This window comes from Crocodylus porosus, unplaced genomic scaffold (assembly GCF_001723895.1).
Source record: "Crocodylus porosus isolate Cpor-Errol unplaced genomic scaffold, CroPor_comp1, whole genome shotgun sequence".
Classification (NCBI taxonomy): Eukaryota; Metazoa; Chordata; order Crocodylia; family Crocodylidae; genus Crocodylus; species Crocodylus porosus.
Window position 1 is genome coordinate 100,411,777 of NW_017728943.1, and position 15,985 is coordinate 100,427,761.

At 44.9% G+C, this 15,985-nt stretch overlaps 1 protein-coding gene across 2 annotated transcripts in view; it reads right to left on the bottom strand.

Annotated features, from left to right (window-relative positions):
* Positions 1-15,985, bottom strand: part of DISC1 (disrupted in schizophrenia 1) — a 373,039-nt gene that overhangs the window by 336,711 nt on the left and 20,343 nt on the right. For both annotated transcript variants that reach the window (XM_019549864.1, XM_019549863.1), the window contains exons 2-3: positions 6,434-7,476; positions 2,139-2,208 (exon numbers count right to left, since the gene is read on the bottom strand). In XM_019549864.1, the coding sequence (XP_019405409.1) occupies positions 2,139-2,208; positions 6,434-7,459 (1,096 nt within the window). In that variant the 5' untranslated portion in view covers positions 7,460-7,476. The remainder of the gene's footprint in view (positions 1-2,138; positions 2,209-6,433; positions 7,477-15,985) is intronic.

Genomic DNA, 15,985 nt, shown 5'->3' on the forward strand with positions numbered 1-15,985 from the left:
AGTTTCCACCAACAACGCCACTTTGTCGAAGTATAAGTATCTGAAAGTAGACATTTATAATGGAAGCATTAAACAGCCTTAAATATATGCATCACTAGATGATCCAGTTATAATACGTAACACCCACACACACTTGTGCTGTATATGGCAGTGTGCTCCGTCAGTTGCAGAGAGAGAGAGAGAGAGAGAGAGAGAGAGAGAGAGAGTTTTCTGTATTTCCCTTTTTTCGGCTATGTGGGCAAGATGGCTCCTGTTGTTCGGGCCATGTGCTCTGCACAAAGAAACCTGGGGTCTTGTATTTGGGTAAGATATATAAAATCTTATGGCCTAAGTAGCCAGGGGAAGCAGAAGCTTCTGCAGGTAGACTGGTTAAGAGAGAAACTGAAGCATGGCACTCCCTGACTGGACAAGGCTAAAACGATGTCATGCTAAGGGATATAAGGTCAGCTAGGCTGGTCTGGAGGGGAGAGAAGTTGCTATGACCTGCTGAAGAGAAAAGTCCCCTCCAAGGGGAGAAGGAATCTGCAGCTAGAGAAAGGGAAACTCAAGGAGAGGAGAGAGAGAAAGAAAAAAGTATCCCAGGGTCTGGGAACTCCTCTCTCCTCCTTTTCTGAGGTTTTAAGAGATTAATACCAGGGAGGAAGGTATTGATTCCTTGGGTTGGCTGGCCAGGAATTAGGGCTGGCAGTTTTTAAACAGGGTTGAAACCTGGAAGTTTCTAATTCTGCTAGATTGGAAAAGGTTGAAGCTCTCCCTGCTTGGGGCCAGGGTTGAGGTTTGTAGCCTTCTGGTCCCAGTGGAGCTATGTGACCCAGACTGCCTGCAGCCCAGGCCCAGAGGGTAGGCCTGGCTTTCCCCACTTTGTTTCTTTTAGCAGTCCTTGACTCCAGCCAAGCTGTGTGGTTGGAGCCAGCCATAGCCAGTAATCAACCTGGCTCCCTTTTGAATTTGTCCTGCAGTTTCTGTTTCAGCAGGCCATGCAGCCCAGCCCAGAAGTTTTAGGGTGCACGTATGCTGGCTGGAGCCACAATCACTCCCCTCACACAGCTTCTCAACCATTTCTCCAGAAGTAGCGAGGGATCCCTTGCACCACAACCAAACCACCAATGTGTGGTGAACCACATGCTCCGGTATGGACCCTGAAACTCAGTCTTTGCGGAGACACAAATCCCAGACTGGCCAAAGTCTCTCTAAAGGGGTTCAATCCATGAACTGTAGTTGTAGAGATAATATTTATACTGTGTTTAAGGATTTGTTCTTTCATTTTTTTTTTGTTTGTGATTTGGTAATAGATTTGTATTTGTTGGTTTATATTGCTTACAGGAATGGAGATTTGTTTGTGTGTAACACCCCAGTCAAATTTGGTGTTCCCACATTTCTGGTTGGGGGCTCGAGCCACTGGTATAACTCATTGGGTACTTTGAAATGTGAACCCAGCCCTTCACACTCCTGACCTGTGCCTGGCACCTGTACACATCTATATGCATATAGCATATAACAATGTTAATATACTTTTAGGATGAAAAGTATCACTTAAATGTGGGATATTCTCCTGCAGTTGTATTTTCCTGGAGACAATACATACATAATGCAAGGTTACATCCTTTTACTCAGATGAGTTAATTTGTTTCAACTTCAGTTAGCCCCACAAGATATCATACCATACACCTGTAAAAGCTGTTATTGCAACTTGTAATAGGTGCTTCTAGCATTGCCATCCTCACCATTATTTCTGGTCTCTGCTATACTGCAGTGACTAATTGTGGTAAACAAGAAATTATGCTTCAGCAGCAGTAAGTACCTCCTTGCTCCGTGTAAGTCTTTCATTTGCTTCTGAATTTTTAAGTCATAATATTCAAATGCAGCTGATCCAGTTAGTGAATATCTGCATGCCGAACTTCTCACTTGAGGATGCCTCAATACAATAAACTGTTGCCTGTGCTACCTATTGCTGACATGCTTCTTTCTTTAATTTCTTCATCCTGCTGTACTACAGAGTAAACAATACTGCTAAATACTCCCTGAGCTCCTCACTATTATTCATTGCTTCATTAGCATTGTAGCAACTATTAAACAACATTTTTTAAATGAAAGCCAACAGATGAAACTATATGGAAAATATGAAGAAAAAGTCTCACCTTTATCATAATCATCTTCCTCTACTGCTTTTTCTTGTAGCCTCTGAAGCCTTAACATTAAGGCTTTTATCTGTGGCAAAACAAAACGAAAGGATATATATTATTATTGTAATTTCTATGTGGTATCAAGACAATCACTATAATCAGCAGTACAACATGTCCAGCTGAGCTAAATCCACCACTCATCAATGGGGGAGACATATTCTGAAGCCAGTCTATAGCCACCTGTGCTGAAGAGGGCTTTAGTCCAGATGTGTGTAGCAAGATTTAAGATATATGGAAAACCTTTGTCTTATATATTGAAAGGAACCAAAGTGACATACTCATGAAAAGCCTCCATACCCTATTTATTACTTCAAATGCTCAACTATAAGTTACAATCATAATCCATCCCCGATTTTTGTTTATGCTCTCTGTAAGTTTGAATGCACAAATTTCTAGCAATGCAATTTTTGGTACACACATCTGCACACAGCAAATCCAAGAATTTACCCTGCAAACCCCATTTGCACCCACAAATGAATGCAAAAAAGTACCAATATACTATATGAATAAACAAGGGACAGTGGGGAAAAATAATGTCTTCTTATTTGAGCCTGGAGTCAACTTCCTTTGAAAGGTGGCCTTCCCAGCTTAGACTGGTCCATTACATTCAGTTCTAAATTTTCAACAAATCTTTCCTGTGGCAAATATTTCCAAAAGCCTCCCCCGCCCCTTTGCAATCAACAGGGAATGTGCGTTGGAAGGAAACACAAATATGTACCTAAAGCTTCACCTGGAAGTTTCTGCTCTAGATCCTTTTCTATCCCCATTCCTGCTTCACTTACTGCTTCAGATTTAACCAGCTGCTTCTGCACTCAGAGGGTTTCATGGCAAAAGTATACTGACATCATTTTTCTAGTACAGACCTGGCCAAAGAAACAGTACATAACCCCACACCCTGAAATTTAAGAATTCTTATATAAAGTACCATTTTTGCCTGATGCCAAGAAGAGGTCTCCCCTCCCTCACAGCATCACATGGAGGGAAGCCCCTTGCCTTGCAATTGAGTATGAGGTTGGGGGGGGAGGGTACCTCTCCTCCCCAACATCATAGTTTCTGCTCCCCCAGCCTCAGGCCCTACCTCTTTCCCTTGTCTCACCTCCTGCAGCCTCTGCCCCACACCTCCCATCATGCCTGCTGTCACTTAACAGGTGCTCTGTCCAGGCTGTAGCAGCAGCAACAGAATAAGATTTCTCAAATAAAACTATGCCCCAAGTGGAAGTCCTTAACTACTAGGGTAACACATACATAGAAATGGGGTAGCTAATGAGAAATGTTAGAAAGCCACATTCAAATAAAAACTCACATGGGCTACCAGATCCTGGCTAGCATGCAACCAAAATATGGTAGATGAAAGTAGATCAGTGAACAGACCATTACAAGGATCAAGCCAGAAACAGATCAATGCACATACTAAAGTTTTGCCTTTTTGTTAAGTAGTCATCATCTGACACCATCCAAAATAAAGAACAGAAAACAGGTCCCACAGGCCTCCTCCACCAAGAATTCCTCCATTGACAGAGAACCCACCTGGGCCAACTTGACTTTTTCCTTTTTAAGGCTGGGGAAGAATGCATGTTGTTGGAGAAGCGGGCTCTCTGAAGAGTTGCCACTGCCTAACTCAGGATGTGAAAAAGATATGACACCACAAACAGAAGACTGCAGTACTGAGGGTTTGGACTTGGATTTGGGTTCAGGGGCTAGGGGTTGGGTTTGTTTGAGGAGTGGGGGGTTATTTTGGGGGCCTTTTTTATGGAGGGGTATTTAATATAGTTGTTTCCATTGTACCTGCTAGTATTGTACATTACTAATCAATATCTGGGAAGTAAAACCGTGTCATTTTCCAAGTGCACTGTCTTTGATAGGATGAAGTCTATAACATATGGTGTCTCACAGCTGACCTACCAATATTACTGCTGCACAGCATCTTAAATCTGAAGAAATTAGAAAGGAATTATCAAAAACACTGTGCATTTCAACTGATGAAATCTTCATCTGTACAAGAAGAATTATTTTCAAAAAGGAAAAATTTACTGTTAGCATTTTTAGTAATGTCAGATTTTGTTCCCTTAACAGTAACTACTTCTACAGTTTTTTTTTTCCAAAACAGACTCATTAACATTAAGATTCTAAGGCTCAACAAGTAAAATCATTAAAATAAAGGTTCAAAGAAAGCTGCATTTGGGATAAAAATAATTATTTCTTTACTAAATGAACAGAGTAACTTTAAACATGCATCTAGAGCAGTGGTGCTCAACCTTTAGCCCCCATAGCCTAAAGGCAGCTGCAGCCAGATAAGTGGGGTGAGGCTGATCTGCAGGACAGATTGAGCCCAGCAAGCCAGGATCAGGCCCTCAGGCCTGACATTGCCCCCTGCTGCCCCCATGCACTGAGATTGGTCCCTGGGAGCCTAGCACCACCCATGCATGCCAGGATTGGGCCCAAGAGCCTAGCAGCACCCCATTGGATCCTGGGGGCCTGAAACTGCCCTCTCCCACTCAAGTGTGCCAGAATTGGGTCTCAGGGACCCAGCACCAGCCCCTCCCAGCCCCCTGAATTCAAGGATTGGGCCCTGCTGGCACATAATCCAGCACACAGGGCCCTGGGATCTCCACTGGTCCAGAAATTTGGCAGTGGGGGAGTGGTGCCACGACCTTCCTGCTGCCAAATTTCTGGAGCCATGGAAAGCCCCATGTACCAGATTTGGAACACCTCTGATCTACAGCACAAGACAAGCAAATGTTGCCATTAAGAGGGCCTATTGAAAGGAAAGCAGACCATTTTAAATGTTGATTATGCTTGCAATTAATTTATATTAACATAGCACTAATGTATATTAACATAGCACTTGCTTCCCAAAATACTGAAGCTTATGGCCACACTATTCTTTCAGGACTGAAAGAAGGTAATTTCCCCTAGTGAACACATATGATAACATCTGCATAAATAGTATTAGCAAAAAGCTGGTTCCTCCCTGTCCTCAACTGCACAAGCATCCCCCTGCCAGAAACAACTAGTCAGACTATGTCTTTTCCAATGTACTAAATTGAGCTGACTGTGCCATTTCACCTCCAAGTCCTTCTCCAGAATACCCCTCCAGAGTCCTGGACAGGGAAGATCGGCAACAAGGTTTGTGTAGTTCTAGAAAGGCTTCAAAATCGGGACAACAGTTACCCCAGTGTTGGACTCTAGACCCGTGCTTGGCCTGACCCAGCTGGGTTCAGAGGCAAATGGACAGTCAGGCACTAAGACACAGCCAATAACACCACCGTTTCTCCCAGAGGCAACATGGGGAAAGCTCCCAACACCAAAGCCCCCCAACACCCAAGGCTGCAAAAGAATCAAGTCCGCTGGCCAGATTTGGCTGGCAAGCCCTTGCTCTGAACTACTGCTGTTCATTTACACAGCCCAAACCAGAATCTGGCCTTACATTACAGATGAGCAAAAAACAATTTTCCAATCTTGCAAAGCTGTGAAGGATTTCAAAACATTTCCCATTCTGTTCTGCGAGAAACACTGAGGCCTTCTGAGGTTTCTCCATGGACAGGACTCTCTAATCAACTGTATTGAGCACCCCTCTCAAAATGGAGTATATGGAAATTCAGGTCCCCGGTCCTGAATAATCATTTGAACCTGAGTCTCTCACATCCATGGCAAGTGCCTAATTACTAGACTACTGGCTATTCTGGACTGGGTCCATTTCATGTTGACCAAAACTTCCATCTAGGACTGAGAAATCCCCTCTCAAAAGAAAGTTTGTCAGCAGTTCCTGAGAAAAGTGGCATTTTTGACATATTACTGCAGTTGAGTGAGAGCAAATTTCACAGGAACATTTCCAGTCAGCTCTACCTTCCCCCAAACCTCCACACATACATATGTATAGACAAGTCAATCAATCACTAATATACAGCCACCTCTGGAGGGAGGTAGCAGCTGTTTAATTCAGAAATCAAGTTGGTGCAGAATCTGTTAGAAAAGGAAATGAAGATCACTGAAAACTACTGAAACTGTAATAGTGGCCATTACAACAGTGGGTAAAAAAAAAAGCCAGCTGTATTTTTAACAGAAAATTAAGGAAACAAACATACTGTCATGGTTCCTCCTCTTTTAACCATGCACCACGTTGCTGCAAATCTCTAGATAGAAATGCCCCAGCAGTCAGTCATTTCCTGTCTCCAGCAGCTGTCCAAAGATTGATTGGTCTAAAAATTCTTACTACCAAATGAACATGAACAGGGAGCATGATTACCAACCTTTAATGTACTACGGTTGCCAAGTAAGCAGTCCAGGAGTACAGGCTCATATTTCCTCATCAGGGTGTCCCAGTTGTGATCACTAATAGTAAAGCTACTTTCATAGCCTGAGGTAATAGAAGAACCAGCAGATGCTGCATCTGAAGTATCTGTGGAGCATGAAAATGTTGCATCTGTATCTGAAAGAGATACAGTCTCACAATCCTGCAGTTTATCATTCCAAATGGTCTCTCTTGCATACTTATAATCCTCACTATGCCTACACAGGCAAGATGAAGCCCCCAGGTCCTTATGAGAACTTCTTCCTCCTTCTCCGAGTTCACCCAAATTCACTTTGTCCATTTTTCCTGTTACATTTGTTTGTAGAACACATTCAGCTCCCCTGCCATCTGACTGGCTTTCGGTGGTATTTCTTTCATAACCTGAGTTCAGAGAGAGCTGTATGAAGCTAAAACTTGAATTAAAGCTATCTTGAGAAACTGGAGAGTGAGAAAGGACTTCTTTGTTTTCATGTTCACAGTAATTGTTCACTTCCTTCTCTTTGACAGTGCACATTTTTTGCAGGTCCTCTGCTCTCCCACTATGGCTTGTCTGCCATGCAGTTGTTAGTAAGTCAGTCTGCCACGTAGCTGAAGTGCGTACAGGTGAGAAGTCTCCTTTGCATATGGCAGCTCCAGGGCAAACCTGCATAATTACGTTTTCTGAGTGCCGACTCCTGTGATCTGATAGATTTCTGCAGCTCCCTGGTGTATTTCCAGCAGTGGTTGATGACATTACCGCACTGGTGGTAACTACGGTGCTGTTTACAGATGAATTACAATGTGAGAATTCAAAGTCATTTTTGCCTTGTCTGTGCAGAGAGCAATTCTTGAAGTCCGCACAAGGCTTACTGCCATGTTTAAGCCCCTTTGGGTTGAATGGCTTGCAGTCAGCAGGAGGCTGAAACTCTATTTGTTGCTGAGCTTCTGGTCTCATGTATCCTGGTCTCTTTGCCAGTTTCTTTTTATGAAGAGAGCCTGCAGGCATGAGGTGACCCAGACCATCTAAGAAAATCAAGAAAATGTCATTAAAATGTTTGTATAATTTTTTAGGCTTAAAATACAGCAGCATCTGAAACCAATTACTTCAGAACATGCAGGCAGTACACTGATTTCTTTTTAAGCACAACAAAGAAACTGACAATACTGTAGATTGGATATGTGATAAAACAGCTGTAACATGGCTCTCCTCCCTTCCCCCTTCTGTATATTTTCTCTTTTCCTCATGCCCAGGATGATTTGCAAAACACAGCCATGTTTTAAAGGTACCAACTTTTTTTTTAAGTATGTATACAAGTTAATTCATTTAGTTTTCACAATTATTCTGACTTTGGCAGGATAAATCACATCTTTTTTCCAGTTCTTAGGATCCAACAAAGTTATCCTGATCACTGCAATAAAATAAAACAGGCCCCACACATGCTCTTTGATTTTCACACAAGCATGAATGAACAGGCACCCTCAAAACACTCATTTACACATGTTTGGTGCAGCACTGAACTCACATTTACAAAAAACAGCAAATTATAATATGTAAAATGATCCTTGCATAGCAATTTTGCATAAATCTTTCGCTCTCACTCAGTTTCTCGCATTCACATGCATATTTTACTAACACAGCCTACAGTTCTTCTTTTAAATCGTGGCCCAAAAAATTCAAACATGTATTAGATATACAAAATGTGTCAATGCAATTCTACATAAGAAAAATCCTAAATTCTAATTTTACTTATAGTTAAAAGCATTGTATGCATAAAAATATCAAATCAAGTAAGTCCCATCATAATAATCAAGCAACAAAAGCTAGTTCTGAGGCAGATGGTCCCCTACACAATGTTCGATTGCCATTTTATGTAATTAAAATTATTATTGCAAGACTATATCACTAAGAAAAGGTCCCTATAATTCAGCAGCATATTGAGCTTTGCATTTTGAACTGAGCCCTCAGAACAGGGAAAAATTAAAAACAGTCTGTTTTCATATCAGTAGTTTATGTAAAAAATTGCTATAGACATACAAAACTGTTCTACTTGTGCTAAAAATGAATGAGGTACAGAATCTATTTAATAGTTTCTCTTCCATTTTCCTTCTAACTTTAAAAATATACAAGTAGATTTTTATTTTAAAAAGAAAAAAATCAGGTACTTCAAAAATTGCATTTGTGTTTTACTAAAACACTAACATGAAGGTATATAAATATGTCAGGAAAAGTTAAATATGTAAGTGTAACTCCCAAGACTTTCATGTAGACTGTTCCAAAAGCTTACTCTTAACTTCTCACTTCATTTTTCTTCAAATAACCTTCAACTAAACAGACACTGTGGAGGGCAGGGCTAGTATCCAGAATTACCTGGATAGACTGGAAAAGTGGTCTGCAATCAATCAGATGAGATTCAAAGCTAGTCTTTTCTTCTGGATGCCAATGCACCTTATCCTTAGGGAGGTATACTGTCTCCCAAGGCATTTTCATTAAGAAGGTAAGGACATACAGACTATGAGAAAGTACTGTAAGGTAGATACCTAACATCGTGCTCAACAACTAATTAACAGGGATCCTAGAAATCCATTTGTCATGGAAAAGAGGAGAAAATTGTGGAATTTGTGTTTTTACAGAGAATCTTTAGAATCGCTGGGAAAAAAAAAACCTTACTTACTGAAAATAAAATGTTGGTTGCCCAGTGGGAGCCAGTGGTCTCACAGCCACTGAAGCAGCCTGCCAGGGTAGAGAAGCACAAAGGGAAACAGCCAAGACGGTGGCCAACCCATCCTCCTTCCACCTCCAGTTGGTTAAAAGGGCAGGACTAAGATCCAGAATGACCTGGAGGAATGGTCTGAAAATCAACCAAATGAAATTCAACAAGGGCAAGTGCAAAGTCCTACACTTGGATTAGAATAACTGTAAGCACAAATACAAAATGGGGAACTATTCACTAGGCTGCAGTACTGTAAAGAAGAACTCAAGGGTTATGGTGGACTATAAGCTGAATATGAGCCAACAGTGTGCCCTTATTATGAAAAAGAAAAAAAAGCCAACAGAATATTGAGTTGTATTAATGGGAGAGTCGCTTGAAAACCAAGGGAAGTGTACTTCCACTGTATTCTGCACTGGTGAGGTCTCACCTGGAATACTGTACACTTCACGAAGTCTGTGGACAGATTGGAAGAATTCCAGTGCAGAGCAACAAAAATGATTAGGAGCCTGAGAAGTGTGACTTATGAGGAAAGACTGAAAGAACAAGAATTATTTAGTCTGGAGAAGAGAGGCCTGAGGGGAATTTTGATAACAGCCATCAAATACCGGAAATGCAATTAGAGAGAGCATGGAGATGGGCTTTTCTCTCTGCTGAAGGTGACAGAAATGGGAGCAATGGCCTCAAGATGCAGCAAAAGAAATTTGGTTGAAGAGCAGGAGGAACTGTCTGACTGCAAGGGTAGTCAAGCACTGGAACAGGCTACCTAGAGAAGTTGTGGAATCTCCATCCCTGGAAGTTTTCAAGAGCAGGTTGGACAGACACTTGGCTGGGATGGTTTAGGCAGGGACAATCCTACCTTGAACTGGGGGCTGGACTCCATGACCTCATGAGGCCTCTTCCAGCCATTGGTGATGTGTAGGGAGTGCATGAGCACCGCCTGAGATTGGCAGTGCACTCCCTGCAAAAAGTGCCACCAACACTGCCGGCGGTGCCTGCGGGCAGTCACCGCTCGCCACCTGCCCCCACCCCCCACTGCCAACAGCATCTGTGGGCAGTCCCCGACCACTGCTGGCCGCCACCAATGCTGCTGGCAGCATCTGCGGGTAGTCGCTGACCGCCAGTCGTCTTTCACTGCCCCTGTCCCCTCCGACCCCAACAGCAACACCGCCACCTGCAGGAGGTCACAGTGCCCCCACAGCCTCCTGGGGCACACAGCATTCATGCTTCCAGCTCTACTTTCCTACAATCCTATGATCTGAATTATGACATACATATTGCAATTTCAATCTCTTCTTTATAGTATTGTAATTCAGCTTCTACACAGTGCTTCAAAAATCTTGTAATTTAGAATCCCTAATTCCAATTTAGTCACTCATATCTTCTTTACCCAGTAGAAAGAACCACAGTAATGAAAAAGGTCATTCAGTTTATCACCTTACCAATGTAGAAAATAACAATATTTTCTATTTGTGTTAATCTGGTAAACACACAACCACCAATATAATCTGCTCTGGATGTAAGAAGGCAAACTGGGACTGGCAAAAACGTTCCTTAGAATTTAGGAAAGGTTTTCTACTTTACATCTGACATAGAAATTAATGCACACTAAACATATCTGCTTTTATCAAGGTCATCTGCAATCCAGATAAGTCAGTCTTTCTAGACTTAATTTCTAGACTTTTACCCCTAGGTAAAAGAAAACCTTGAAAATTTAGTGTTGTGTCCGGGCAAACAGTACTGAGAGACTGGAAGAGATTATTCTTTGCAATAGCCTGTAACATAACTTACTATAAAAAGGTTTGGCACAAGTCTTATCTATATAAAAATGTTTCGCTGGTTTACCTAAAATCAATCTTTAAAAACTAGCTAATTAAATCAGTACAAATCCCCAGAGTCGATATTTAAATCTGTTTAAACTTCTGACCCAAGCTAAATAGATATAAGCAAAGTTTAAACTGATTCAAGTGTGTCAACATTAGGGATCTGTGTCATATTTAAAAATCTGGTCTGGTTAAATCATTGTAGCTAAACAGATACAATGTTCTAATAGAAATATTGCCTTATTTTTAAGAGGAAAACCAAGCATAAGTAAAGCTCCATAGATAAAACTAAGAACAGACTGACTTTTATTAGTAAATGCTTAGGATTGGGAATCCAGAAAAAAAAGATGACAAAGCTGATAGAGAAATACAGATCGCCCGAGCGAGGGACTAACAGTAGAGAGATGGGGTGAGGAGGGGAATGCAACTAGGTTACAGGAGATACAATGTTAGCCAACTAAGCCCCGGGGTGAGGGGTGGGAGGAAGGGGGGAAGGGGAAGGAGGGGGTTCACGACGCTGAGAGAGAAAGGAGATAGATACACACAAACCCATTACAATGGTCCGCAATGGTGGAGGAAGTGGTCTGGAGGAAGTGCCTCAGTCCATATAGAGTCTCATCACAGGGGTCCTCATACATAAAACTAATGCTACTTGCTGATATTAGGCTGACTTAGTCCTAGAACTTAGATTTTGGCAAAAAAAAACGGTTTAGAGAACTTATAAACCGGTTAAATGTTCTCATTTTAATTAATCTACTTGTAATTCCAACCAGAAAACAGTTTTAGGACTAGATTTAAACTTTCCCCTATGATTCTTCTAATCCAAAATATTACAGCAGGGGTTGTCAATCTGGGGTACTTTGAAAGGTTGTAGAGGGACACATGGGCAAGCAGGGATGGAGCACACCCCATGGTGCAGAGATGGCGGCATCTCCCCTGGCGCATCCACCTCTTACCTGCGGAGGAGACACATTGAGGTGCCTCCCCACCCTCCACCCCAGCCCACTCTCCAGACTGGCCACTACCCTGCAGCAGAGCTGTGAGGGTCTGAATGGTGGGGGGGAGGGAAATGTGTTTTGTAACCACCGCCAGTGGCATGTGATTAGCCACATGCAAGGCCCGTCAGCAGCCCGCAAAGCCACAACTGGCCATGGAAAAGAGGCACGGCACACAGCCAAGTAGGACGGTGGCAGTAGCTGTTGTGTGCAAGCCCCCTCCATGTTTGGTCCCCCTCCCCCCAGCACCGCTGCTATGCTCACTCCCAGGTGGCCATGGGGAGGGGGGTGTGCCCCGGATCAACACATGGGGAAAGGCAGACTGTGGGTCACTGCAGACTGCAACTGGGGCCAGGGCAATGCCAAGTTGTTCCCAGCAGAGGTGTTGGGCCGGGCTGCACTGAGAGGGGGTTGGGGAGGGCTACAGTGAATTTTTGTGTGTGGCTGCAGCCCCTCCCGTAGCCCCACTCCCAGTGTCACTGCCACCCACCCAAAGCACAACCCAGCCCAGCCCCTGGCAGGAAGAGCCCCCCCACAGTGCAGGAGGGAGTGGGGCAGGGGCTAATCATTCACCCCTATCCCAGAGCCACTCCCTCCTGCACTGTGGGGATTGTCCTATGACCTGGCCCAGCCAGATTGTGATGCAATCAGAGCCCAGCAGCTCGTCCAGGGGCATGGGTGGGCAGCTCCCGCCACTGCACTCACTGCAGGGGAGCCAAGGAGGGGGGCACATGCCCCCCCTTGACTCTGCCACACCATACCCCTGGATGAGCCACTGGGCTCTGATTCACGATGAATGGGGCCCCAGCCAGGCCTGGTCATGGGACAATCCCCACAATGTGGGAGGGAGTAGGACAGGGGTAGGGGTGAATGATTTGCTCACCATGGGGGCCTCGATCTTCCCTGCCCCCATGGCCCTTTCCCCTTCCCCACAGACTTACTTGTTGGGGGGGGTGCACACACGCACACACACTCAGTCCCCCCAAATAATTTTTTCTCCCTCCACCTAAGCAGCATCTGCCCCCAGCCCCACTCCCTCCCTCACTGTAGGGATCTTGATCTGCCCTCCCCCTTAAAAACAAGAAAAAAATATGAAGGGGTACGAGCTAAAACTTTGAGATCAAATGTGTACACTTGCTAAAAAACATTTAAAACCACTGCATTGCAGCATTGTTACAGCATGTTAGAATTAAAGAATACATAGCATCTCCATTATCCAAATTCATTAAACTTCAATATATAAATGAAATGTGACATCAGTTTAGTGTATGGACTTCTTAAAGATGCTTATCACCACAGTGATTACAGCACAAATATTAGTGAGTCATTTTTATGACTGTAAGACAAAAGGAACAACATTATTTTACACTTTTTGGCTAGGGACAGAAGTTAGACATAAACTAGTTTAAGTGATCAGAAACTGGTTTAAACCTGTAACAGAACAGAAGCTCAGTGCACATAAACCAGTTTCAAAGGCTAGGGACAGGAATTACACATAAACTTAAGTGGTCAGAAACTGGTTTAAACCTGTAATAGAAAAGACATTCAGGGCCTTTGTACATGCCACGTTTTTTGCCCTTTCTTGTGCTGCAATAGCTTGATTGTTTGCACAAACAGGTTTTCCAAATGCTTTAAAAGACTTTCTGGCACATTAAAGTAAAACTCCTTGGATGTAGTTTAGTTTGGCTCACCACAAATTAAAGCATCACGTCCACAGATTCATTGTGTGCAAACAAAAAGGTGCTCAAAGACATTTAACGAGCCTCTTTGTCAACCAGATGGCGCTGTGACTTTTTTGTAGTTCACCACTTTGAATGCTTCCATTTTCAAATTCCTTCCACTTTTTAGTTTTTTCTTGTGGCATGTGTCAGCTCTGTGCTTCCACATCCATGTGGCAGAGCATGAGTTAGGGGACAGATGGGGGGGAGGGGCAGGGCTGGACCGCCCTGCTCACCTATGGCACTGACCAGGGATCAGGTTTAATTCATCTGAAAACCAAATGTGTGCAAACACTAGTGTGATGCTCCAAACACCTCATCCGTTTGAAAACCTAATGCGTGCACTGATGTGACACTCCAAAATAAACAAGTTTAAATTTTATAAACCTATTTAATTTAATGAGGATTAAACACCATGGTGTGTACAGGTGCCCTCAGTGCATATAAACCAGTTTCAAAATTGCCAAAACCAGTTTGAGATAAAACTGGTTGAATGTAATATCAGACTTAATTGATTTGGGTCAAACCAGTTTTTGCAATGTCTGTCCCAGACCCCTTCCTGGTTTAATTTAAACCATAGTCCCCCAGCATACCAGCATGCTCTCTGGGCTGGAGTCTTCTCCAGCCCAACAGGGCTACCCTGCCCCTCTGCTCCCCAGCCAGAGCAGCGACAAGCAGGGGTGGGGATCTGGCCAGAGATAGGTTTAATTCCCCCCTCCCTGCCCTACCAGCAGAAAACCAAGCCAAGTCTGCCAGGTACTCCCCCCTCGCTGATGCATCAGTAGGCTAGCATGACCTCTAAGTCAAAGGGGGGCAGGGAAGGGGATAATTCTAGGGGGTTATTTTCCTCTCTACCCCCACTGCCCCAGGGTCACAGCTGGATCTGCCCACACTGACCACCGCTGAAAAGCGGAATAAGCCCCTTTCTGTCCCCTCTGCCAGATATTTAAGAGAGGGGAATAACCCCTGTCCTGTTGGCTGGCATCTAGCCCCTCCAGGTAGGGCCTGACTGGAGAGCAGGCTTCCTTGGCCAGCTCAGAGGTGCCGGCAGGCCCTGAGGTGGGCAGTCACCACCGCCATACCCCCTGCCCTGTGCAGCACCCAGGGCTGCAGCTGCTTGTGCAGGCTGGCCAGGGAGGAGGGCTCAAGAGAGGCAGAAATGGGAGGGGGGGTAACTGTTGCAGGCAAGGGGAAGCAGGCTTGGCCTAGCAGCACCATTTAGGGCTGGGGCCGCACCACGCAGCACCACTCAGGGCTGGGAGCACTTCCTTCAGCCCAGCCCCAAGAGGCACTGCACAGTGCAGCAGGAGCCACAGTTGAAGGCAAGGGGAGAAAAACAGCCCTGCTTGGCCAAGTCAGCTTCCCCTTGCCTGCAGCAGTTACTCCCCCTCCCATTCCTGCTGCTCCTGAGCCTCTACAGGAGGCGATGGGAGGGAAGCTTCAACCCAGCAGTTTCTGCCCCGTCCAGCTGCAGACCCTGGACTGAAGCCTTCCACTCGGGTGCCATGGCAACTGCAGGCAAGGGGGTTAGAACAGCCCTCCACCCTGGCCAGCCCACAGCTGCTTGTGCAGCTACAGCTCTGGGTGCTGCACAGGGCAGGGGGTGTAGAGGTGGCGGCTGCTGGGTTCAGGGCTCATCAGCACCTCTGAACTGGCCTGGGAAGCCTGCTCCCCAGCTAGCCCCCACCTGGCAGGGCCAAATACCAGCTGGAAAGGCCCCTTGCAGGGGGCAGGGATGCAGTTATTCCCCCTTCCTTCAGTGTCTGGTGGAGGAGACAGGAAGAGCTTATTTTGCCACTCAGCGGCAGCGGTGGTCAGGACAAGCAGACCCGGCTGCAGTCCCCTGGAGGCAGTGGGGTAGAGGGGAAAATAACCCCCCTTCTCTCTGCCTCAGAGGCCACTCTTGTCCACCACTGCAGCAGCAAGGGGGGAGCACCCAAAAGACCTCACTCGGGTCCCTGTGGTGAGACAGGGAGGGGAGAATTAAACCCCTCTCTGGCCAGTTCAGCCCAAACTGGCCACACCCCCCAGCACAGCTTCCCTGCAGCCAAGAGCACGCTGTCACGCCCCCCAGCTCCTGGCCTGAGCAACTCCAGGCATATGCCCCATTTTCTCAGTCCAGGGGAACATCTGTGCTGTTACAAACCAGTTCGACCTAGGCTAGACTAACCTACAAAGGTTGAATCAATTCAGGCTCCAGGTTTTTGAATGCCTGTCCCTAGCCAAAGTGGCTGAAACTGGTTTACCATAAACCTGACTGAATGTAGTATCAGACTTAACTGATTTAG